Source organism: Epinephelus fuscoguttatus, linkage group LG1, assembly GCF_011397635.1.
Source record: "Epinephelus fuscoguttatus linkage group LG1, E.fuscoguttatus.final_Chr_v1".
Taxonomy (NCBI): domain Eukaryota; kingdom Metazoa; phylum Chordata; class Actinopteri; order Perciformes; family Serranidae; genus Epinephelus; species Epinephelus fuscoguttatus.
Window position 1 is genome coordinate 7,623,621 of NC_064752.1, and position 26,173 is coordinate 7,649,793.

The 26,173-nt window shown below is 40.8% G+C and overlaps 1 protein-coding gene across 5 annotated transcripts in view; it reads right to left on the minus strand.

Annotated features, from left to right (window-relative positions):
* Window positions 1–26,173, minus strand: part of ptprt (protein tyrosine phosphatase receptor type T) — a 561,846-nt gene that overhangs the window by 87,141 nt on the left and 448,532 nt on the right. For all 5 annotated transcript variants that reach the window (XM_049597546.1, XM_049597460.1, XM_049597372.1 and 2 more), the window contains 2 exons: window positions 6,703–6,795; window positions 4,145–4,254 (listed from right to left, as the gene is read on the minus strand). In XM_049597546.1, the coding sequence (XP_049453503.1) occupies window positions 4,145–4,254; window positions 6,703–6,795 (203 nt within the window). The remainder of the gene's footprint in view (window positions 1–4,144; window positions 4,255–6,702; window positions 6,796–26,173) is intronic.

Here is a 26,173-nt window from a genome sequence, read left to right on the forward strand (position 1 = left end):
AGTTAGCTCAATCATGTTGTAACTAAGACATCCGCTGGAAAAAATAGTTTTTTTCACAATGATGAGCCGGCGTTTTGGGTCGAGCGGTCACTATGGATGCGGAGCTTGCTGTTTCTGTAGGTACACATTTCCTGGGGACACCTGCACGTCTTGGCCACGCCCCCTCCATTGTGATTGGCTAAAGCGCAGCATTGTTCAAACTCAAAGCCACGTCCTCCCCCCTCTCTAGTCGTCTTTCACACAGGGCTGCCGACAGATTCTACAATGTAAACTGCAGAATCTGTCTTGAGAGATTAATGTAAAAGTGCTAAAGCTAATTATGGGTGACAAGCAAAATAATACATCTTGGAACCTTGACAGTTATCATAAAGCCAAATTTTATAATGTTTTGAATGATCTTGTTAATACGTGATTTATGGCTGTTGAGAGCTGTTTGTCTAGTTTTACGAAAATTATCATTTTTTGGCTCAAAATAAAATCTTCTCTCTGTCAGAAAGCCGTGAAGGTTAACTTAATTCATGTGCTGTTTTTTGGGTCTTAGTGGAGTTAGTTTAAAGTAAACTCTACTGCACGTAAACAAAGATAGATATTCACAATTATTCATGTGTTGTTTTTATGGCCAAAAGCAAATAAAGGAAAGGGCTGGCAACTTTTTCTTTGACCAACTGTGTTAAATGGGCAAATTATATCCTCTTTTATGAACTGCAGTCCAAGACGAACTTCCCTATGAAGACAGTAAAGTATATCGCATCATATCACATTGCATCACATTGTATCATATCATATCGTATCGTATCGTATCGTATCATAAGCAATTGTGTTAACAGTGATCTAACAACACCATAAATCATACTTATTAATTTAAGCAAGTTAATTTAAATTAAACTAATTTAATTTGATGGATTGCTTTACTCAAATTGAGGATGTTCTTTGAGAATCTTTCAGGGCGATATAGATGGTTGAAGGTTTATTTGAAAACCTCATTGGAAGCTTCAAAAAATCGGTACAGTCCTACATCCATTTATATACATGAACACATACACACTTTAAATAGACAGAGACAGACGATGAGAATATAAATACTGTTTGTATAATGTGTGTTTGGGTTTATGTCTGCTTCAGTGTATGTCTTTCTCCATTAGCTGCTAGCGACAGGTGGCAGCTAGCAGCACTACCTAATAAAGCTCCATTCTCTGTTTCACTCACACATACAGGCGCGCACACACACACACACACCCTAGAGAATAAATCACATTTGCTCTCCCCTGAAACGTATCAGTGGGTATAAACCAAAATGACAGGAAGCAAATGAAAATATAACGTACAGCATCAAGAAGGGACAATTTTCAACACGCATGCAGAGTTGGTAATAGAAAATATTCAATCTTTTGAGAGAGGGAGGGAGAAAGACTCTTCCCCGTGTCTTTTCAAAGATTCATTTTCAGCTGCGGAGACAAAGCAAATGAAGAAAGAATAGAGTGACGACAGAGAGGAAGAAGGGTTTGGTGTGGGGATAAATGAATGAAAGCGAGGGGATGAGGATTTGGAAGGAAAATGATCCCATGGAAGAGCGCCCATGACAAAGAATGACTGTAAAAATGTCTGTTTATGATAAACTGTGCTGTACACAAACAGTCAGCCCAGGGACAGATGGGAAGACAAAGTTAAAAAAAAGCACAAGAGAGCAAGGGGTGGGAGACGGTAATAAGGGAGACTGAAAAAGGCAGATACTTGGGACTGGCTGAAGGAGATGAGAAAAAGAAACAAGAAAAGTAGAGAGTTATACAGGATTTGTACTCCTGCGCTGAATTGATGCCATTATCTATGGCGTAAGCTCTGCGTCAATGAAGAACCTACGGCATAGACTGACGTGCACCTCCCCAGAAATGTACGTCACAGCAATGCAGACCTCCTGTCTATGTTTGTAAGCTGAAACCATTGCCCTCAGTGTAAACAAAGCTTTTATTTACTTTAATTTCACAGATAAGAAACAATACATTGTGAAGACAATAAAGCCTCCAAGAAAACAGCATTTTAAGTCTTGTGTGTGATTTATCCTGGCTTCATATGAGCAGAGGAAAATTCTGCTAGCCGCTAGGCTAATTTATACAATGTAAAATGCCATAGGCTTGTGCTAATAACGTTAGCGTCTTATATTTATTTGGAAAACGTGTTTAGTATAAGACAGTTGTTTTGTCAGTGAACCTTGTGAGTTGTAATGGAGCCGAATTTTGTAACGTTACCTTTGTTAAATGTTGCTGTTGTCCCTGGTTTCGTATGAGTAGTGGAAAAATCTGCTAGCCGCTAGGCTAATTTATTCAATGTAAAATGCCATAGGCTTGTGCTACAAACATTAGCATGTTGTATTTGTGGGGAAAATGTGTCCAGATAAAGATAAAGTGTTTGTCTGTGAATGCTGTGAGTTATAGTGAAGCTGATTTGCGTACTTGAGTTTGACACTGTCTCTATTAAGCCATGTTTAATGTGTGTTTAATGTGTGTTTTGATTCAACTAAACTTTACAGCACTTCATAGAAACCCCACCGCCAATTAGTGTTTTGGAGGTGTAACTGCAGAGTGACACAGACACACCACCACACAAGTATAAATGCCCACAACAGTGCAGGCCACGTAGGTAGGCTATGGCGTAGGCTCTCCGTAGTGCTGACGCACAAGTATGAATCCTGTTTAATAAACACATTTGGCATGAAGACAAAATAAAAGGAGGATTCGAGCAGAGCCAAGAGGGAGGGGGCAAATTATTTTTGGGGAAGAGAGCAGGGGAGAGGACTGGAGAAATGGTGAATGCGCAGAAACTAACTTGAGACAAAATGACAAAAAAAAACACACTGAAGGAGAAAAAAATTATATAATTGGTGATGAAATTCACGAAAGAAAAAAATTAAATCAAGAAAGATATAACGAAACAAAAAAGTAAGAAAGGAACTGTGGGGGGGGCATAAAGTTTGTTTTACTGTCTGTTTGCTTTTTTTAATCATCAATATTAATGAGGGAAAGACTTAATAATTGATAAGAGTCTTCCGTCCTCATGAAACCAAATCCAATCCCACAATCTCTCCCGTTCACACACAAATACATACACACACACACGCTGTACAACTGGCGAGCAACATAAGGGAGGCAGAGGAAATATGGATGCCACGTTTGCAGAATAAAGGAATCTAATTACTAAGCAGGAGATGCAATCATCATTAATGTTTTTTCTTTAAAATTTATTGAATTGTAAATTGAAAACTGATCGTCTGTGCTGAGGGAAAGACTCAAGCATTATTCTACAGGGGAACATTAATACTTACAGGTTTTCCTCTTAAATGTTTTTTCATGCTAATAACTGATTTGTGATGTGCTGAATGTGCATATTAAGGCAGTACAAAAGGAGGTGCACATTAATAATCCTCCAGGACTGTAACATGCTCATGCGTAATGCGACTTCAGTTGGTTCAGATCCAGGTCGGAACACATTCTCACCACAAACGAACTGCATCAGAGTTTGTCTGTAACTGGACCGAGACCACCTCTTCAAGAAGGTCTCGGTCCGGTTGTTTTGGTGCGCACCTGAGTGTGATTGCTGTGTTCACACCTGCCCAAACAAACTTCAGTTAGGGGTAAACAAACTTGAGTTCAATTGAACCGAACCAAACAGGGCAGGTGTGAAAGCATCCTCAGATTTACGCTGTGTACACTAATGGCCTTTTTTATTGTGGAGTAAAAATCATCTTGGTGCAGTTTAAATATATTTTTCAGACAAAAGGCCTTTGACTTTTTAAAATGTGTCAGTGCACAGCTGACTTCTGTTCAGGGTCATAGGACTGCTGAAGCGTATCCCATCTTGCACTTAACAATAGGCAAGGATAAAGCCCAGACATGGTGCCAGTCAAGTTCAGGGCTTTGCGACACCATGTCTTTATCATAAAGAAATTCTTCTTTCACTGACTTATTATTTTACCAGCAGTTATAGTCACACATTCAGGGGTACACAAATATTTTATTACACCTATTAACCGTCCTACTAATAGCAGCTTGTTGTGTTGCCGATCTGAAGATTGATGCCCATTTAACAGTTGTTGTCATTACAAGCCTCTTTGTATGTGTGTGTGTGTTTGTGTGGGCGTGTGTCTATTCACCTCATATTCCTCCTTGAAACCATAGCCCTGTCCACATTTCATCTGGGTGATGTGTTGGAGGAGGTCTGCAACTCGAATAGCAGGCTGAAACTGGCCTGCCTGGAACTGACCTGCAGGGACAGAAACATTTTACAGAGAAGGAGACAGAAAGAGATGAATATATAATCAAGGGAATAGATACAGTAAGTATGTGGGAGGGAGCGTGGGTGCATGGATGGATGGATCGATCTTGAAAATGATCAAACCCAATTGCAGTTTCAATCTAATTTCCTTGCAGTGAATTTCACTCCTAAGCCAAATGACCAACTTAGGTCCAATCATTAAACCAGCTAATATAGCAAATCTAAGTAAGTAAATGAGTACCACAGTCTTATTTCTTTCATGTAAAAAACTAATGAGCTAAGTACATAAGTCTGAGTTGTTGCAAGCATCTGACAATACAGTATATTAAAATAGACAAATAAGTAACTAAGTGACAACTAACTGACTCTTCCTCTACATAACTTTCTGAGTATGTCTGATTGTTTAATCGTTAAACTCGCCTACAACAACTTATATCCTGCAGGTACCGTCAGCATTATTACCTGTGCTATGAGTCCTGATGTTGCTGCAGTGTCAGAAACAAACTGAGAGAGCTTTTTGACCTCTGCAGCCTAAAATACTGGATGAGTCTGGTGCAGCTGATATGTCCCTCTAGGCTACTTTCTTTTTAATTAATGTCATGATAATAGCTTAAAAGCATATCAAAAGGACAGTTGCTCAGCAAGAGGCACACTCAATTCTCTCTCTAGACCAACCCTTAATGTTACACTTGCACTAAGATGAACTGCTCTCAGCTGTGGATGACTGTCACGTCTCTACACAAAATGAGAAAACGACTCCAGCTCCATGTTTAGAGGTCTTCAGCTTGCGGCCCAGTTTGCTATAATTAACTAACTGACCAACTGATTAACAGAAAAATCCACTGACTAAAACATTAACTGATTAGGTGTCTGACAAAATAACAAACTTCCAGTACAACTGACTAATTGACTGGTTAAGAAATAAAGCCGCTGAAAAAGTAACAGACTACCTAAATGACTAGTTAGCTAACGTACTGACTGACACATAGACTGGCTGCCAGGGGTGGTAGTGCTTTTTAATGCACCGCAGAGGTAAACCCAGAAGCTAGAAACCTTTTTTGACATATGAGCGAGGTCAGCAGTTCCACTGAACTGGATAGGTGGCATTTTGGTGTGTGGTATCTCGGTATTATTAATGTTATACATTAATAATACATTATCAGACTAGCTAGCTTAATATCTAACTAATTGACTGTCCAACTATTAAACTGACTGACTTTTACCTAGTTAGCAAGCTAGCTAACTAACTACCAAACTGGATGACTGGTAAGCTAACTGACTAACCACATAACATGACTGGCTAAATTAACTGTAATGTTGTGTATTGGCTAACTAATTAATCAGCTAACTAAATAACTATCTGACAGACAATTTAGCTAGCTAGCTTGCTTGCTTACTGGCAAACTGGTTGAGTAGCAACCCAACTAATGTTAACTCACTAACATTAACTACATAACTAACTGACTAACTGACTATCTAACAACCCAGCTAGCTAACCACATAATTATCCAAGGACTAAGGTTGCATTTAACTAACTGACTGAAATATCTTTGGGCTAGCTAACTAATTAATTAGCTAACCAAATAACTAACTGGCTGACTATTTACCATGCTAGCTTTCTTACTAACAACTTTGTTGACTAGGTACCAAACTGACTGACTAACATTAACCACATGACTGACTGACTGACCATCTAACAATTTAGCTAGCTAACCAAATAATTAGCCAAGGACTAAGGTTGTGTTTAACTAACTGACGGAATTACCTTTTGGCTAACTAATTTAATAGCTAACCAAATGTCTGACTATCTAACTAACTAACTGACTGGCTAACTAAAAGACACCAACTAACAAAATAAGGCCCCAACAACACAGGAAGCATTTAAGCAGCTGAAGGCAGCTCGTTGTCATCGTTTTTAATGATAATGAAGCTTTTTGCTTGCTGGTTTTGTGTTGCTACATGCTTTGCGTTTCTGTGCTCCCGGCACCTGGCGTTTTTGCTGGAGCACTCTGAACTCCTCAAGTTGAAAAGAAGTTTTAACTCAGAGAGTAAAAGCTCCCAATGCCATCTCCACTGGTGGGCCTTCTGTGGTGGGTTAGTAAATAAATGAAAAGTAGTGGTGCTCAGTCGCTTGGCAGGAACAACGGACTTCCTGTAGTTAGTATTCATTTTTGTAGGCTAGGTCCAATGATAGACAGCAGGTTGTCAAGATATACCTACCTGGAAACGGCCATCATTGAGGAGAAGCTCCTGGACCAACTGTGGTAGGCTACTCCCCATGATCCACCCTCCTTTTTAGGATCTCATGTGCCCACACAGATCTCTGTTTCCCTGTGCCCAACAAACTATTTGCATTTCGAATTTTGCAACCTGCCAAACGCCTTCTGTGAGATCTGGGCCCAACTAATAATAACTACCTAAGTTGTGTACACATACCGCTCTGGTAGGAGAGCTCCACAGACTCACAGCCTCCGTAGGGAAAACTCTGCAGGGTCAGAGAGGGCTGGGCGAGTGACGGCTGGCTGCTGTCTGTTAACAGAAAGAGACACAGAGAGATGTTACCATGATAACAGACCTCCCCTCTATTACAAACACACTCAGCACAAATGCACTGCACACACACTGTGCACGTCATGGACACACTCCAGGTGAGAGAAAACTGGTCGCTGATGACAAGTGCTGAGTTAAATGAGTCACTCAACACCCTGAGCTCTGATTGGTGGGCATGACGTTAGACAGGTAATTGGAATATCTCTCCGCTAATTAAGGCATGGACAGATTGATTGGATGAGTGTATGTGCTCTATTAGTCGGGACAGATGGAGGGATAGATGGAGGGTTCAGGGGACAGAGAGACTGATGAAGGAATGTCACTTGTCAAGAGCTGTGCCAGAGGACCCGGAGGAAGCTTGTAAAAGTGGATGACAGCGATAAATATGCTGCATCCACTCTGTGTCAGAAAAGAAGAAGAAGAAGGTCCAAATATGAGAACTTTACCATACGGTTTATTCCATTCCATTATTTCTTATCTTCTCTTTATTGGTGGGTCACCTTTTGTACCTCAGCAAAGTGTAAAACTGAAATTCTCTTTCGGGCAAATCCAAAATGTGCTTACAAAAGCAGGTGGGTAGGAAATGGAGGAGGAAATGAGGGGGAGAAAGGACAAAAGTCAAATTAAAAAAAGAGAAGAGGAGCAGGAGTGAGCAGAAAGGGAAATAAATTAGCTTTCAATACTTGGAAGAAACTTATTTTAAGTTTTACATTATTAGAGGGATGTGAAACCCCCCAAAAAGTTATGTTTTAATCTTCTCTTTGTGGTTTTGATAAACAAAATGCCATTTGTTCAGTGCTGTGGCAATATGGCTTCTGTCAACCAGCCCGGCCAGACTCACTGAAGTGTGTGTGTGTATGTGTGTGTGTGTCTCAGAAGGAGAGTGGGCTGTAATATAAAACTGCATGACTCTATGTTTTCTTAATGGAGCTATTTGCATGTTAATGATGGCTGTGGATTCATTAGTGGCCTTAAGTGGCTTCTCCGTAAGCCAATCTAAACACTGGCTTCCCTAAACGAATGAAGAATGAGCCGGCCACATGGGTCACTCTGCAGCTCCTACTTGAGTGTGTGTGTGTGTGTGTGTGTGTGTGTGTGTGAGAAAGGAAAGGAAAAGGGGGGGATCAAAAAACAGCCAAGTAGATCTGATGGGCTTATACTGAGTGATTCAAAACAGCTGACAGGTCTTGTGTGAGAGGGGAAATTGATAAAAGAGTAAAAGTCAGAATGAGTAGAGGTGAAATGAAAGGAGAGGAGTTGATAAAAGGGAAGAGAAGACAAGAGGGAGACCGGAGGAGAACAAATGGGAGGCAAGAAGAAGAAATCAGACAGCGGGAGGGGAGAAGAGGCAAGACAAAGGGACAGTAGAGGAAGAGGTGGAGTAAAGATAGGCAAGAGAACAAAAGAGGAAAGACAAGAACAGCAGGTGAGAATGAAAAAGAGTCTTGAGGAGAGGTGGGACAGGAGACAGATGAGGGGAGAAGGTGTAGGAGAGACAGGAGTAAAGAGTAGAGGAGAAAAAGAGGAGGTGAAGGGAGGTCAGGACAAACACAAACTGTCTGCTCACTGAAACAGAACCGGGTTGTACTTCACACTTCCCCTTCACACTGTGTCTCCAAAATAGTTCCACTGAGAATTTACTCCAGCGCTGCATCTTATCCCATAAATCTGTATACACTCCTCTCATCCTGCCTTTCTATGCCCTCCTTTGTACCTCTGAATCAAACTTAACTCCAACGATTGGTTTGCTTTGTCAAATACATTTTAGAAGAAACATGATCTCGGCTTGGATTCAGTCCAGGAAGTTTGACATCCATCCACTGCACAGAAGTAATGAGGAGAGGATCAGGGTGGATGGTAGTAGGAGGAGATAGTGGCTCATGTCTTGTGTGCTATTAGTCCAATCAATCTAACTCAGAAATGGGCCCAACCTAGAAGAAGAGGCAATAGTAATGTTTTATAGTTTTAATCCTAATACCCTCCTGCATTGTGTGATAAAGGAATACCTTCATGGATTTAGCCGAACATTCTTTATTTAAAGTAAAAAGCAAAGTTTGAACATGTTACAGTTACATGGTCGGGTGAAATGATGTTAATATTGGAGGGTCTATGTACACTGATGCAACATATTTGGTGTCTTTTCCTAAGTTTTTGGGGTCAATCTTTTCAATAAAACACTTTTCAAGAGGACTGTTACCCAAAAACCTTTTCTTTTTCCCAAATGTTCTTCTTACAGTTTGTGCCACACTGCTCCTATGGGTGTATCCGACTAATTTCCCTGTTGACTAAACGGAAATTTTAATTAAGACTAGTCGACTAGTCTAAAAAGAGAAAGCACTCAGAAAAAAGTCAAAATTTAGCCCAATTTATTGTTAAGTATTTGAAACATTGTCCCAAAAAATACTGTGTGAATTTAAGAGCCCTTTGAAGCCTTTAATCACAATCTTCAACAACCATGTTGGATTTTAAATGCTGCTAAAGAACGAGACACTTTGCGCCGTGTGGTATGAATGTGAACCCTGCACATTATCTGACAACAACTCACTTAAAGTGAACAAATAATAAAACATCTCAAAAAAGATTAATTGCTGCTGAATTCATTTTCTAGATCAAAATACTGCCAAACTGCACTGGTTTTGTGAGAGGACATCTCTCCAATTTCCCACTGCGCTGTTTTAAAACTCCAGTCTACTTGAGCGTTACCGCGGGGAGGGGGACTGCTGTCTGACAGCTCTGTAGCACCCACTAGTGGAGGGCAGCTACATGACAGTTAAGCGGCCTTGTACATGAATAAAACACTAATTGGTTTAACCGACTAATATTTCTGGTGCCGACTAGCGAGGGGGCGGACGTTTAATCTTTAGACATCTAATCGCGCACATCCTTGTCTATAACGGCACCATTCGTTGTAAGTTTGAGAGTTATTTAGGGGATTGTAGTGCAGTGTCTTTTCTATTCAACTATTTCATTAGCATCTTTACTCTTATTACCACGATCTTATTTTTCCCATTCACTTAAAACAATTTATTTAAATTTGAATAAATTGCAAAAGCAATATGTAACGCTGTGCCTCATGCTGATGTGCAAGAAAAAGATATCCTGTATGTATTAGATGGGATAGGTAACACATACAAGGCAACAGTGGAAACTTGTATTTGTTATGCTTGAAAACATCACAGGAAATCGGATGGTTGGTATCTGATGGTTATATGTGAAAGAACATCCTGGAAAACTTATGTTTAGACATAAGTTGTATGAAAATATCATGTTCAGAAGCAGAGATATGCACTTCCTTGGGTGGTTCTGTGACAAACGTCCCCACATTTCAAGCCCTGAATTTACCTTGATCCACTATATAATGGTATACTTTTAATATGTTATTTGGATGTCTCAAGAGGTCACAAAAAACTTGAATGATTACTACTGCAATCTTCCCTGGGTCAAACTACTGGTTGACTGGACTATATGTGGTGTTTGGTTTTGGTGAATATTAGTCCACATGTTGGTCCTGTGTTTAAAGTCAGCGTTAACTTTTACAGTATGTAGCCAAGACTACACATAATCTCTTCCCCAACAAGATTTACAAAGCATTCCCCTAAATATTAGAATGCAAAATATTGCTGGGAAAACAAATGAATAAATTACATTATCTGGGTGACATAATGTTTCTCTCTTTTAATTGCTTTCTCTTTTACAGCCCGTTATCATTCTACTCACTTCTCTCTCTCGATATAACTAAAGCTACAGTTGGTGACTTTTATAAAAAATAACTTTTTGCAATATTTGCTGAAATCGCCACTACATCCACACAGTAGTACACAAGACAGATAATGTATGGAAAAAAAGTTCCTAATGGCTGCTGAAGGAAAACAACCAATCAGAATCGAGGGGTTTCTAATGAAAATGTCAATCACGTCCGTCACGCCTCATAAACTTCGGTTAAACTTGTGGAGACTGATTGAATATGAAGATGTAGAATTAGTAGGTTTGTGACCTAATCGCCAAGTCATGCCAAAACCAAGCTTGGCCCACCAGCCGGAGTAAACGAGCTCATTAAATGGCAGGGTCACACATCAGTAATCTAACACTTGCAAATATTCGCCCCCACTGACTTCCATTGCAAGCGAGGAGGTGAATTAAAAAATTGCTTCTGGTGGCAAAGCAGAATTGCATCTTTGCATCTTTGTCGCAGCCTCAACCAAACAAGAAGCAAATAAGTAGGCGTGTATTTTAGTTTACTAGGATTGGACAAGGCCGCCTGACAGTATCCCTGCAACAACAAACATTATACTCATGAACACGAATACACACAATCATTCAGAAATAAAATAAACATAGTCACACACACACACACGCACACACACATACACAAACTTGAACAATACTTCCTTTGTCTCAGAGACTCCCAGGACTCCTGGCGGCTGTCTCCAAGGTCACAGGTGTGTGTTTGAATGTGTAAGGTCATATATATACATTGATGTGTGTGTGTGTGTGTGTGTGTGTGTGTGTGTGTGTGCTCTCCTGCATTAATACAAGTGTGGGTATTTGCATGTCTACCTTTCAGCAGTATGTGGTGTGTACATGTGTGTGTGTGTGTGTGTGTGTGTGTGTGTGTGTGTGTGTGTGTGTGTTCACACCAAGGTCAAATATGCATTAAGCCAGGCATGAAATGGAGTCATAGCGGCAGCTCCACAACACTGACTATGATGAAGACATCTCAATGCTAATGGAGAGATTTATTGACCCCACAGTCACAAGGGTGAGTTTGTGTGTCTGCGTGTGTGTGTGCGAGACACAGAAACATATGGAGAGCATTGTGTGTGTGGGCAGTGTGTGTTTGACAACAGCGATGCATTGATTGAGACAGAGGAGTGTGTGTTGGAGGTGTTTTTGCGCGCGCGTGTGTGAAGGCCGTTTACGCCGTCAGTGAGTGTGTATGTTAATGCAGTCCTTCATGCTCGGCAGTGTGCTATATAAAGTTCCCTCCTCCCACCCACCCTGTGACTTTATTAAGACTCAGCTATGGATGACTTCGACTCAGAGTGTCACTGTGTTAACCCTTTAACTCCTGCGACACAACCACAGCACCTGTCTGTCTACCTGTGCTCCTACAGGCTGCACCTGTTCACAGAAAGCCTCCACACTTAGAAGTAAAATGTTATCATAAAGCTATGAAGCCTTCACTCATGGTTTAACTTTGCTTGATTAATGCTGACATAACTCTGCATCTGCTTGTGTCTGCACTCAGGACCCAGGCAGCAGAATTCTGTTTTATATAGTCGAATGTCTGAGGATTTTATTCTATGCATTGTGCAACATAAGCAATTATCAGGAGAAGCCTCGCATTAAGCTGCTGAGCAGAACTATGCTCAAGATATAATTCTATATGATTTAAAAGGATGGCTGCCAGCCAATTAGAAGTGAGTATTTTTTGTAGCCGTGGTATAATTCAATACAATGTACTGACAGCCTCGATACCACCAGCTGGCAATTATTGTTGGACCCAGTCACACTGGAGAAATGACTTCATTACAGTGGCAATGTCTGCCCATACGGAGGAAGACCATCTCCATACCTTGTTCTTATTCTTTGCAGTGTGCATCACACACACAGTTGAACAATAACTGGAACTGAAATTAAAATGTTAAAGTTTCAAATGTAAATATTATCATCAACATACTTAAAAATGCCAACAGTCACATATGCTGTATTAAGTTTGACTGTTACACTACACCTTTGGGTGGCAATATGGGGCGAACAAAACTCCACCACTGACCCAAAATAACCACATAAGACATCTTTAAAATGCCCACATCCATGGGATCTTTTAACACGCAAACAAGACAACAAAGATCCGAGGCTGAGGGGCAGAAGGACCAGCAGTCCCCACACCAATGTAGGGCTGGGCGATATAATGACAATGTACAATATATCAATATAGGGTCAAGTTGCGTCACATGACACATACCAGTGTGCATCTCGCCTCTGTCACACTCTCCGCACAACTCTGCCCCCTCACTCCCTCACAGTTTCTCCATCAACACTCAGAGAGACACAGAGCTGCTCCTCTGTTTAATCTGTCTGTTAATTAGTCTACAGTGTGACATCGGTCTGTATGTTGCATGTGCTGAAATGACCACAGCACACATGCAGTACAGCGCTGTGCTGCAAGTTTGTGTGTGAGGTGGATCATAGCGCGTCGCCGCTCTTCTTGGTAGTTGTAGTCTACTGTGTGACAGTGAGACAGCGCCTGGATGCAGGCGACAGATGTGTTTAATAAATGCATCAACAACACACACGTTTTATATACAAGACGTATATAACGAGGACAAAGTGTCTCTCGTGCCTTCCCTCTCTTGGCCTCTCTGTTGATGCTCTGTGCATAAATAAGATTAATAGCCTAAATAAATAAAAAGATTTCAATAATTTTCCAGCTCCAGATTCATTTGAAAGGCCAACAGATGGAAAACTGGACTTTTTAACTCCCCACATAAAGATTTTTAATTCTTACAAACTACAGTGGATTTAGGCCCACTTGATACCTTTATACCCATCTTATAGTTTTGTGTCCTGTGCTGCAAACCTTTAAACCCTGTGTGCAAAACATAATTCATTATATATCGTTTTTACATGCTGAATATTTTCAAACAGGGAAAAATCCCTGTCTTTGCATTTTATTTTGATCACAGTCTTCATTCATCTTCTAACCGCTTCATCCTCTTGAGGGTCGTGGGGGGGCTGGAGCCTATCCCAGCTGACATCGGGCGAGAGGCAGGGTTCACCCTGGACAGGTCGCCAGACTATCGCAGGGCTGACACATAGAGACAGACAACCATTCTCGCTCACATTCACACCTACGGACAATTTAGAGTTATCAATTAACCTAGTCCCCAATCTGCATGTCTTTGGACTGTGGGAGGAAGCCGGAGTGCCCGGAGAGAACCCACGCTGACACGGGGAGAACATGCAAACTCCGCACAGAAGGGCTCCCACGCCTGGGATCGAACTGGCAACCCTCTTGCTGTGAGGTGAGAGTGCTAACCACCACACCACCGTGCCGCCCTTGATCACAGTCCGTTTTTATGAAAGTGCATATGACATCTCAAATGATGCTTTGACTTGCAGCTGAACATGTATTCCATTTCATGGAAAATATTCAGATATATATCGTGTGTCGCCCTTCAGACTGAAAATACCAAGATATGAATTTTTGTCTATATCGCCCAGCCCTATACTAGAGGCCTCTCTCCTTTGCTATTGGCACAGGAGCTCTTAAGCACCTCCTCCAATGGAGGGAAAAGGGACAGCAGCACATAACACATACAGCCGTAACATCAGCTAAGAAGAGCCACTGTGCTGCGTCACTATGAGTGTAAATGTGCCACAGTGACTTCCACACACCTGTCGCCTCTATTATCTGTGCAAATCAAAATATTTCCCTCCCACAACTGGACTTTGCAACTCCAACAAATGTCCATCTAAGATGAGGAAACAATCTGTTGCTCCAGCCACATCTCTGAATTTAAATGTCTTCCAATGCATTAAAGGTTAAGTGCTGGATACAATCATGCTGCTCAAAGACTTTCTTTCAAAGGTGGGATAGCTGTGACTGGTAACTTCACCTCTTTCTCTTTCTTTCTTTCTTTCTCTGAAGCACAGGGTCGGGTTCAACTTCATTCTATTGCTGCAGAGCCGGGCTGCTGCAATTCTCCTCGGTTTGGATGAAAAATCGCTCTGAAATCTGAAACATATTACAATCTGTAGTGGACCAGTGAGCCGCTAGCATGGGTTGGAAAATACAAGTGTGGCTGAGCTGTTGTGCAGAGAAGGGAAACAAGATGAGGAGGGAAATGTAGACAGAAATCAGTAGACAAAAAAGTGGATGCTTGATCCCAGCACACTTGTGTAATGCTAGGCGTCAATTTACAAGAGGGTACTCATGTCTTAATAACCAAACCCAACTGTTAATGTTCATTTGCCTCCATTACAAGGAATTATAGTAGCATACTGAGAGATAATAGGCAATACCGTACTGTATTGATTTTGAGGGATTTGCATGCTTTTTACTGAATGTATACATATTATATCGACTTCAAACAAGCTATCCATGCAGCTACAACAGGTTTGAAAAACTTTTCCACCTCTGTGTATATACATTACATGTGCAACTTTCACTAGTGCAGAACCCTTTGCCTGTTCTGATGGGCCAATTTCTCAGCCTGTGGTGTTTGTGCTTGCAGCTTCCTGGAGAACTGCTCATACAAACAAAAGTTTTGAGAACTTCTCATACCACTGCCAACACCAACACTCCCAGTTAGAGAGAAAGTGAAAAGTGAAGCAAGACAGCAAGATTGTCTGGGGACCAAAATCACAAAACCTTCCCCTGAAAAACATCCCCAAGCCACAGCTACTCTCTGCGGAAATAAACACAGCGGAACAAAGAGGTATTAGGTGCTTGCTCTGACATAACCACCACGGTTTTAAAGTAGATCATGCATTTAATTAGTAGAGGTAATTTGCAGGCTGTAACAATATTAGTGTCATAGGTTAGTATGCCAAACGTACACAATTTGAGCTGCAATGGCAAAGTGGTGGTCCAGCTGTAGTCTATCCGCTCATGCTCATTGACTCCAGGGAAGAGTTTGATCAATCCTCAGAGCCCCGAAGCCCCACCTCTGCTACCACAGAGAGCACTGTTCACCTGTTTGTTTAAAGTTTATAAATATAGAACGTGCCAAGTGTCCAAATTCCACCAAACTCAAGACTACACTACCTCAGGTCCCTGTCAGTGTACCCTCCACGTAAGGAGTAGATCAGATGAATGCTTCTCTAGCTATAAGCACATACATGCAGACTATGGTTCAAGCTTCATATTTAGGTCCGAACCTGACTCAAGTCCGAGAGAGTAGTTACCCAACCGCCATACTGTTCCCGAACGCCTCCCGAGCCTGATGCAGTAAGGAAAACACTCTGCTTTGGTGCAGCTGCTGAATCAAGCGTGCAGCCCTCTTTACACTGCTGCGTCCATTTCTTCGTGTTGCTTTGACAACAAACGAATGAATGAATATCCAAACCCGGCCTGACCTGTTGGGTCCCAATGGGTTCCAATGGGTCCCATCGGGCTTGGTGGGGTATCCACACTCCACACCAATATCCACAGTCTACACAATTCATACTACTTTATTTATATTTTATTTTAACTTGCACTATTTTATGTCTTAGATGTGTCTTTTTTTATAGAATTTTAATGAGCACTGTTGGATGGAGCCTGAGGGCCTAACATTTTCATTGCCATCGACTGCTTCTAATTGTTGGGTATATGATAATCAAGAACTTGAACTTGAAACACCTTTAGGGATGGGTAGTTGTTTTGTTTTTTCATACAAGAAGCCTTTTGCCAGACTTGATGAAAGATGAGGAAGGATGGAGGATAGAGCTAGAGCTTAACGTGGAGGAGGAGGGAAATAAATCAAGGAAGGGTAAAAAAAGACATGGTTTGGCAAAGGGTGATCGAGAGAGACAAAAAATGAGGAAGGAACAAAGCAGAAATAAATTGAGTTTGTGAAACAAAGAGAAAGAGTTCTCCAATAGACCACTAAGATAAACATCGTGCACGTAATTACTTAGCAGTGTGCTAAATTTGTTTGCAAATTCAGCTGACGTGATTTGAAAACTGAATCTAAATGAAGAGAGCCGAAAGAGTGAAAAAAGATGAAATGAAAGTTAAGACACAGAAGATAACTGAGGCAAAGGCAGGCCAGAAAAAGAAAGAGAAAGAGCAGCAGAATAAAAGAGTGATAAATGGAAGACGAGACAGAGAGGCAGCAGAATATATATCTGGACTGCAGGTCACAGGGATCAACTGGTCTAGACAGTATCCCTGCCGCTTACCTCATTTCACCTCCCTTCTTCTGACATGAGGAGAAATAATACTGACTCACAAGTCCAGCCCAGAGTGTGTGTGTGTGTGTGTGTGTGTGTGTGTGTGTGTGTGTGTGTTGCTGTCTGCGTGCATGTGTAATGGCTACAAGTGTGTGTATACACATACAAAGCCACTTCCAGTGGAACGTACAGGCACCAGCATCAAACAGAGATATCCCAGTGTGTGTGTGTGTGTGTGTGTGTGTGTGTGTGTGTGTGTGTGTAGGTGGGTGTTTGTGTGTGAGTTACCTACACAGTGATCTGTGAAGTCACTGAACAGCTGCACAGCAGACAGACAAATCTGCTTCATGACAGAATTTCTTATTTAACAAAAACTGAGTCTTATCTTGCAAGTTAGGACCAGAGAGAGAAAGAGACTGGTGGACTTATTTATCTATTTCCCTCGGCTGAGAAAGGAGGATTAACTTCATATCCTTGTTGGGCAGGCAAGGACTGTTTGCCTCCAGCTGCTCAGTGTGTTAGTATAGGCGACTGCTGCCTGATGCATGAAGAGAATTAACAAAGATGAGGGATTAAAGTAATAATATGCAATATTTTCATACAAATGAATGTTTTGTTACTGTGAACGGTCAAATAAAACATAAAAGTGATTCAAGCTTATTTTTTCATTATTTTATTTTAATCATCCCGCTTACACACTTGCGGTTCTGAACAACTGGTGCCTTGTAGTGATTTAAAATATGGGGGAAGTCCTCTAGTGCACAGGAAGTGAGCAGCTATTTTTATGGCCCAAATCAGTGGTGCTCCCAAGGGAAGGGCCATGGGGGCCATGGCCCTGCTCATACAACTACTGCCCATCCTAACTTCCTTACGCCACTGACTGGTACCAAATAATGTTGGGATAACTTGTTGGGAAGACGGCTAAATAACAGCCCTGAGTTAGGCAAGATTTTGGCAAGGGAACAAGTGGCATGGCCAACTTCAAAGGGGTGCCTTGAACACTACCCACAAGATATCTGAGTGAAAATGAGTTCTTTGGGTACCCACGAGTCTCCCCTAAACTTGAGAAGGCTTGTTGCCAGTAATTGTTTTGCTTCTTATGATACTGTATTCCTTGATATAAAAGCTGTATATTTGTCTTTTTAAGAAAAAGGACAACCAGCCTATTTGAAAATAAATTGCAGAGTACACTACTACTTTATTTAGTAGCAGATTAGTAACATTAACTGTAAGAAACCAGAATATATGAGTATGAGATTTATTATTATCTCTCATATTAACATAGTTTTTGGCTAGTTTATACACAACAGAAGCCTAATAGAACTCCTGAAATGCAGCTTTTGGAAAGCGGTTCTCTTTCATAAGTATTCTTATAAGTTACGTTTTATTCTGTGCATTGAATGTCATGGTATTTATTTATAATGACAATTATAGGAATAAAAAGAATTGAATTGGATTTGGTGTGCCACCCCACGATTTCGTCAGCCCCATCTGGCCACCTCAGTGAAGACTGTCTGGAGGAACCCAAATCACTCATTTACTCATTGAGATCTAAACATTGAATCAATAGTCATTTTGCATCTTCACACAGTTTCTGTGGACGTTGCAACAACATCCCAAAAGCATTTTCAGTTCTTAATTATTATTATTATTTTATTTTATGTGATTGGTATGGACACTGATATTGATCTTGATATCAAATTGGTTCACCCCTAATTTTGGAAATAAAAACAGCAGTAAATTTTCATCATGACTGTGTTTGTCATCCATAACAATTTTGAATATCCATTTTTACTGTATTAAAAAATCTTTATGTAGCAATATATGTTGAAATACACCACCCATGAGAGTGACACTAACCTACTCTCATTCACAACATCAAATACAGAAGACTGCTCAGCAGCCCTCGGCTTCTGATATCGATGAACAAGACACCTTCCAGCATCTGCATTAAATGCATCAAGCTTTTTACTAACTCCCGTGTAATCACATAGTAGTAGTCCCAGCAAACACACACTGAACTCTCATATTATTTCAACAATTAAAATTGTAGTTGATAAATAGTGCCAATAATGTATGTACCTTTAAACATGGTTTGCGAGCTGCCAATAATCACAGAGAAGAAGATCAACAACAAGTGCAACATGCTGTCTCAAGGCCAAAACATGTTGCTGTGGACATATTTCACAGTTCCAGAGGAAAACAACAGGACTACACTGAGGGTCTGATCTCCTATCGCCGAACACCGCACCAGATCAACACACGTTCTGTAGCTATTAAACAGGTTAGACACAGCGCTGAGGGACCGTCTCCAGAGTGTTAGCACAAGCTAATTAGCAGCAGTGACTAACATCCAATACCAAACTTTAAAAGGCCTGACTTATTAATAAGTTATTAAACTTATTAATAACTGCTAGCCATGATCATTTTTTTTAAACTTAACCAAGTAGTTTTGTTGCCTAAAGCTAAAGTAATTGTCACGAGAGGGGGAACCTAGAGCGTCATAATTTGCAGCGTACAGCCACTGACCAGGATGCTGTATCTGACGAGTTGGGAGTGATAATGTGAAAGATTGGACAGGCAGACCAAGAGGCAGACAGACTTGTCAGAGGACGTGTGACTGAGAGACCACTCGATGTGAATATAAGCTGTGTAAGCAGGTAGTCAAGAAGTAGCTTGAAAAGAGCACAGAGGCTCAATCTTCCCTGAGCACATAAAGGTTAAAAATTGCTATCTCTCAACCCTGCTCTCACCTTCAATTACCCAGCACTGCCACATTATGGCCAAACAAAATGACTACCATTAGCCATAATCACCTTACATGCAGCCTAATGCTATGCTGAACTAGACTGGGGAAAATAATTGCCCTTCAGTAATGCTGTGGAAAAACTACTTCCAGTACAAGCAGGGACTGTAGATAGAAATTATTAGCTCTCCACACAAGAGGTGACTCTGGACCATCTTCCGCTTCCACTGTGCAGCGGCACAGTCGTTGATGGTACTTCAAGTGCAGTGCGTCTTCAAAATATCCAGGAGAAGCCACATTAAAGAAGCAAAATGTCACATCACTGAGGTCTGCTGGCACGGATCGAATCTGCTACTTCAGTAAAATCTGCGTTGAAAAAATTAAGGATGTTCCCCTTTTTATTTTACTGTATATTAATGTTGGCCTGCTGAACCTTCTTCCACCACTTTTTCTCCATATACAACTCTGGTATGAATATAAGAACCTGAGATAGGACTATTCAGCGTGTTGGATTTAAAGGAATATATTGGCAGGAATTGTAAATAATATTCATAACTATGTTTTCATTATTATCACCTGAAACTAAAAATTATTGATCTTTGTTTACCTTAAAATGAAACTCACTGTTCTGTATATAAGGTACGATCGTGGACTGGGGGGACAGAGTTGTCTCCCCTCTGAGCCGGGAACAGTGGTAGCAACAGTGCCAAAATAATTTCTGTATAAACAGGGGCAGGACAGATGTCACGTTTTAATGACACGTTACGCATGCGACCCAAAGGAAGATTTTAATACTAGCTGTTAGCAGTTAACGGCTAACTCGAAGAAGAACAGCAGCCGTAAATGTCCACAAATATGGAAAAACAATGAGATTCAGGAGCTCCTTACCCTCAAAGCAGAGGACGGGATCAGTCACCATATAACAGAGATGGTAAATGACTGTTACTGACACATTAATGCCACTGTTGTTGTTTAGAAAGCGCTGCTGATGCATACGTTTTTTATCACACTAGAGGTCAACACTGTTCTATTTAACACCCCCTTTTGATTCTACAAGGCCACAGGTATGAAGAAGGGACCTTGCAGCGACCCTGTAGCGTGATCTCTGTGTAAAAAGGGCTACTGATGACTCATACGTGGAACTTGGTGAGAAACAACTCAAGCTATGGCTCGCTGACCTAACCGCAGCCAAACACTGATATTACATGACACATCGACATGGCTGCCACGACACAAACTGTTTACTCAGAAACAGCCAACTTTTCAAAAGGTAGGTAGGCATCAAAAGAAGGGGTGGTTGAGAAAGACAGAGAGTGATCAAGGGAAAGCAAACTATTTCCTGATTGTTTTATTGTGGTAAAGCATTAAAGCCAAACAAACACATAATCTGCTTTACCTCAGCACGTCTCCTTTGCAACATCCGTGCAAACATCAGAACATTTTAGCAGTAAAGTTCAAAGAACACGATGACTCTGTGAAGTCTGTCACCCACAAAGAGTGTGTCTCAACCAAAGCCGCTGCGTTTTAATCCATTATTGGTCTAATTTGCCTAATCTCCATGGTTTTGGATGCCCTTGAAAAAGCAAACACCAATGTGCAATTTTAGCTTCAGATCTCGCTCTCGAGTTCTGTTCTTGGGGTCCCAGTATCCTGGGATGCCTTTTGCATGGGTCTGTGTTTGTATCAGTGTATTTGTGCAACTATGTGTGCCTAATTAACCACAAAAAGCTCCTGATCCATGGAAAAACACGAGTTCTGTGCTAACAGCAGTGAGGAGCTGCCCTTGGCCAGGCACAAAAGGCTGACGCTTGCTTTGTGAACTGACAGAGAACAGTGTTGTGTAACCTTTTAACATACATCAGTGTCTGGGAAATTGATTTTTAGAGGAAAACGTGTTTGCACATGAAATGCACGCTATGCTGCGGTGGCTTTCTACTGATCCAGTGGATTTACGTCGCATCAATGTTAACACTGTGCCGAGTGTATGTGCATACGGATGTGTGTGACTGTGTACTTCTGTGCATATTTGTAACTTTCTGATGTGTCCTTGTCTCTTTATGCATACATTTGTATACTTGTGTGTGCTATACTGTGGGTGCAAGTGCTGGCTTCTCTATGGGTGCTTATATATGCAAGATTTTGTGTGACAGAGTTTGTGTGTATGTGTGTATGTGTGTGTGTGTGTGTGTGTGTGTGTATGAAATCCCATTTCCATAGCTGAGAAAACACCTGAGCTAAGGAGAAAGCTTTACAGCTGGTTCAAAAAGAAAACACATGCGCGCGCACACACTCACACACACGGAGCTAAACCCCCCTCTGCATTGCATACTGGATTTACCCAAGCTCCCTCTCCCTGTCTTTGATCCCTCAATCTGTATGTCTCTTTCACTGTCGTCTTAATAACTTTCTTCTCTCTCTGCTCTCCGTCTCTCTTCATGATATTAAGAAACGATCCTGGCTGGCACCATTCAGGCTCCTGGTACCATTATCCATTTTCAAAGGCCTGAATGGTATTGGAACATGTCTAAATGGTGGATTCATACTTAAAAAATGAAATGTTTTCAATCAGTTTATTGAATGATAAAGTGCAGCTACCCGTGGAGGCCACCTCAGATGCAATGAACATAATGGACTCATTGGAAATCAAAGTGTTCAGTGTAAAAGGGATAATGTGTATGCAGCAATGCCTGTTTTTACATCATGAACACAAAACAGCTATGATTAGATGAAAATTATTCCAACAGTATTTTCTTGGTCTAGTCTGGTCGCCATATGTGCAACATTTGTCTTCTTTTTTTTTCTTTAACAAATCCCGATTGTTTTCTTCTTTTTCTGCCTGTTGTTTTTATTCTTTAAATTTATGGGACATTTTGTAAATCAACTAAGTGCGGGCTCTTTATAATTAGACAGCTGTCTGGGCTATTGTAGTGCCAGACTAAAAATAATTAAATTAAAATTAATTAAATACAATGAATGAAATGTGCTCACATTCAACGAAGAAAAGTTATTAAAAGGAGCATTGCTAGAATCAGAATTTCCCTGATTCAGTTCCATCGTCCTTGTGTCGTTTTATATTCAAAGAGTGTTTTGGTGGGATAAAAACATCTCAGACGTATCAGCAGTACATCTCAACTCGGATTAAACTAGCAAACAAACAAACAAACACATATTGCATAAAGAAATATGTTGTGAAGGAGCTGGCAAATACGCGCTCCTTTCAGTTTCCAATCTCCTCAACTCCTTCTATCCTTTCTACCTCTTTCTCCTTAATCCCTGTCTCTACCTCACTCTTCTTTTTTCTTTCTACTGTACATTGGTGTTTCATTCCTCTATCTTTCTTAGGCCTCAGATGGTGATCGTGATGAAGATGTTGATGATGGTAACATGCTTGGTGGTCAATTTGCAGGTCCTTTCAACCAATAATTTATTGCTACAATCAATAAAATAATTGTGATGCTCAGCGTGATGCTCAAACAGCATCCAGCTCTGCTGATATATGATGTATATGGATGGATGGATGGATGGATGGCGAAAATGAGAGTGAATGGGTGAAAGGAAGGCTGCAGGGAGTTCTGAAAGGGGAAATGGAGTGCAGTGACGTACTAGTGGAAAGAAGAGTCAGCATTTAGAGGGTTCGTAATGTATGTGCATCTGGATGGATGGATGATGGATGGAAAGAGGGTTCATTGAGTCAATTACATTATAAAGGAAGAGATGGTTGTAGACAGTGATGGAGGGGCAGAGGAGGGGATGTACGGACTAACGGATATGAGGAACAAATCTGCAATGAAAAAATTAATGGATGAGCAAATAGATGGGATGAATGGAAAGAGAGATGATGGTGGGAGGAGTGGATGAATGTGAGTAATTTATGAACGGATGGGTTAAAAAGAAAAACATCAGGAGGAAGGAAATTACCAGAATAAATGTTGGTGTTGTACAATTCTGCAAACCAGTGACACTGAAACTTTTTAATTTTTGGAGCATTCATTTGATGCACTGTTGGTATATATATATATCTATATAAACTTTATTTATATGGCACTTTTCATATGACAGTAACACAAAGTGCCTCACAGAGGTTAAAAACAACAAAGATCCAAAACAGAAAACAAAAAGAAAAGAGAAAACCCAACCCTCCCACCCCACATAGAGATACGTCACACACACACACTAACTATCACTAAAGAGACATGGCCAAGCACCGAGACCTGAGGCAAGGTAAAAGCCACCTCTGGGGGCCGTCCACACCAAGAGGGCCCACGGTCCACGGCCACAGGGAGCACCGCCATAGAGACCTCCCCGACCCAGGCAGACATGAGGCTCCACCCCGAGGTGCAGTGCCCTTTAGCCACCCAGGTCAGAGCGGTCTCCCGACGGCACCCCCATCAGTAGACCAGGAACAACTCTCAGTGTGGTAGGCCCCCATGAGGAAACACTGGAGCTAAGAGCTGAGGGACTAAAACAGTAAGATAGGATAAAAGGTATAAAAAGAACCAAATACACAAAAAGCTATTTAGCTCATAAAATTGAGTTAATAGCTAGGTAAGAATGATCTAAAACAGAGACATAAAATGCATCAAAACTAAAACCTATAACTATATACCGTTTGCTTGTTCATCGCTCCATACTGTCACAGCGCAGAGCCAACCACCACACATAGACTCTAATTCTGTGGGAAACACTGTTATGTGTGGTTCAGTTCAGCCATAAACACCATTTAGTTATGGTTAGGAAAATACCATGTTTTGGCTTAAAATACTTTGCTTTGGTGGCTCAGTCCTGGCAGCAAACGCAGCCATGCCCTGCTTAAAAAACCTCTCTGTGCGTTCCAATACTACCTTACTATATAGTTGGCCAGAATAAGATTTGGTATGCCCCAATACATAGTATGTCTAATGCAGTATGCCAAAAATACCAGGATGTCCTACTACATCTGGTCTGATTTTGCAGTATACAAGCCTGCATGCTTTTCTGGCTATTCTGACCCACAATCCAATGACAGCGCATTCAAGTAACTGATGACCAGTGGAACAGTTATAACAGAAATACTGATTGTTTAAGTGAACAAAATCAAACATATTTCAAACAACAAAAGGGCATAACAACACAACAACAACAACAACAACAACAACAGAGAACTGCAGATGGAATTTCACTGTCACAAATATGTTAGAATCTACAATCTGTGCAGTTTTAACTTTAACGTTAAACTACATATATTACGAAGTAACAAGAGTAGAGCTCTCCGGGCAGATTTTCGTCTCTGGTGAACTCCATAAGTAGCGTTTGTTTTATCTCCAAGGTAACGGATATAAAAGCAAGAGGGTCAACGTTCAGGGCGTAATGTTAGGAGAAAGTAGTGTGTCCGGATTGTGTGCATACTGCATGCAACAGTACCTACTAAAAATAAAAATAAAAAGTTTGCGATTTGGAATGCACCCCACATTTGTGGTACTATCCCCACAGGAAACACATCCATAGATTGTTAAAAAACTGCCACATTTGGTGGCTAAAAGGTGCTTGAAACATTGCAATGACTTGCTAAAAAACACAAGCGTTGCTTTCTTTTTTTTTTTTTTGATTAATGAATCAAAATTAATGTGTTATTTTTGACAGCCTGAATTTTGACATCAGAAGTACTGCCAATTAACATAGGCTTTAGAATTTTTCACATTTATGTTATATTCTGATATTTTACTTATTTTTTTAAAGAAGAGATAGGATGGCTGAAATTGAGAATTCAAAAATCAAAAGAATATCATCAGCATATAGGGCAATCTCATGCATGATGTTGCCCAGTGTGACTCCTTTAACTTCAGTACCTGACTTGATTGCTGTGGCCTAGGACTCCAAAGATATAAATACTATTGGCAACTTTTGGATATTAGGGGGTTATATGTACCCAGCCGAAGTATATTGTGATCACGCCCTAGCAAAAGACAATGAGAGGGATGATTGGTGGTTGGATAAAAAAAAAAAAAAAGGGAGAATGAATATAAGAAAGGACAGATGACAGGATGGGTGGACTGAGATTTAAATCAGGGGTTGAAGGACTGATGGAACAGACTGATGACGGAAGGATAGTAGACATGTATAGAACAATTGATGAAACAATATTTTGAATTCCTCTATTTATCTCTGAGTGCCATCGTGCCATATTTGTTCTATTGTACATAACCTATTCTCTATATTTTATGTCTTCGTTGTGGATGCCAGATTTTTCTTCACAGTAATGATGAAAGTTTTGTTTTACATCTTACATCTTTCTATCTAATTGTAGAGCGAACAGATGGTTCAACAAAACGCTAACATCATTGTGTGAAGATGTATGACAGCAAATTTACGCCGTTGCACAAATCGCTCAAGCGTTGTTTTGCATTCTGCTTCATCATGCCTTGACGTGCATCAGCAAATGGCACAGAAACCTGTGCAGCCAGTTGTGTACATTACAGTAAATTAGCTGAGGCTGAGACACTGTTGGAAAATATGGATGTGCTTTTCTGTTATTCGCTCCCTCTCTTTTGACTACCTTTCTTTGGACAGTCAGTTTCTGTGGAGCAGATAAGATGCAGAGTGGGTGTCTATCACTGAGCCTGTCTGTGTCTCTGGCTCTCTGTTGGCTGGCCAGTTAACACATGGGCTCAGCAGGTATAACAGTGATTCAGCTGGTTAACAACAGTGTTTTAGGAGAAGATACACATTCTCCTACCCAGAAAGAGAGGAGAG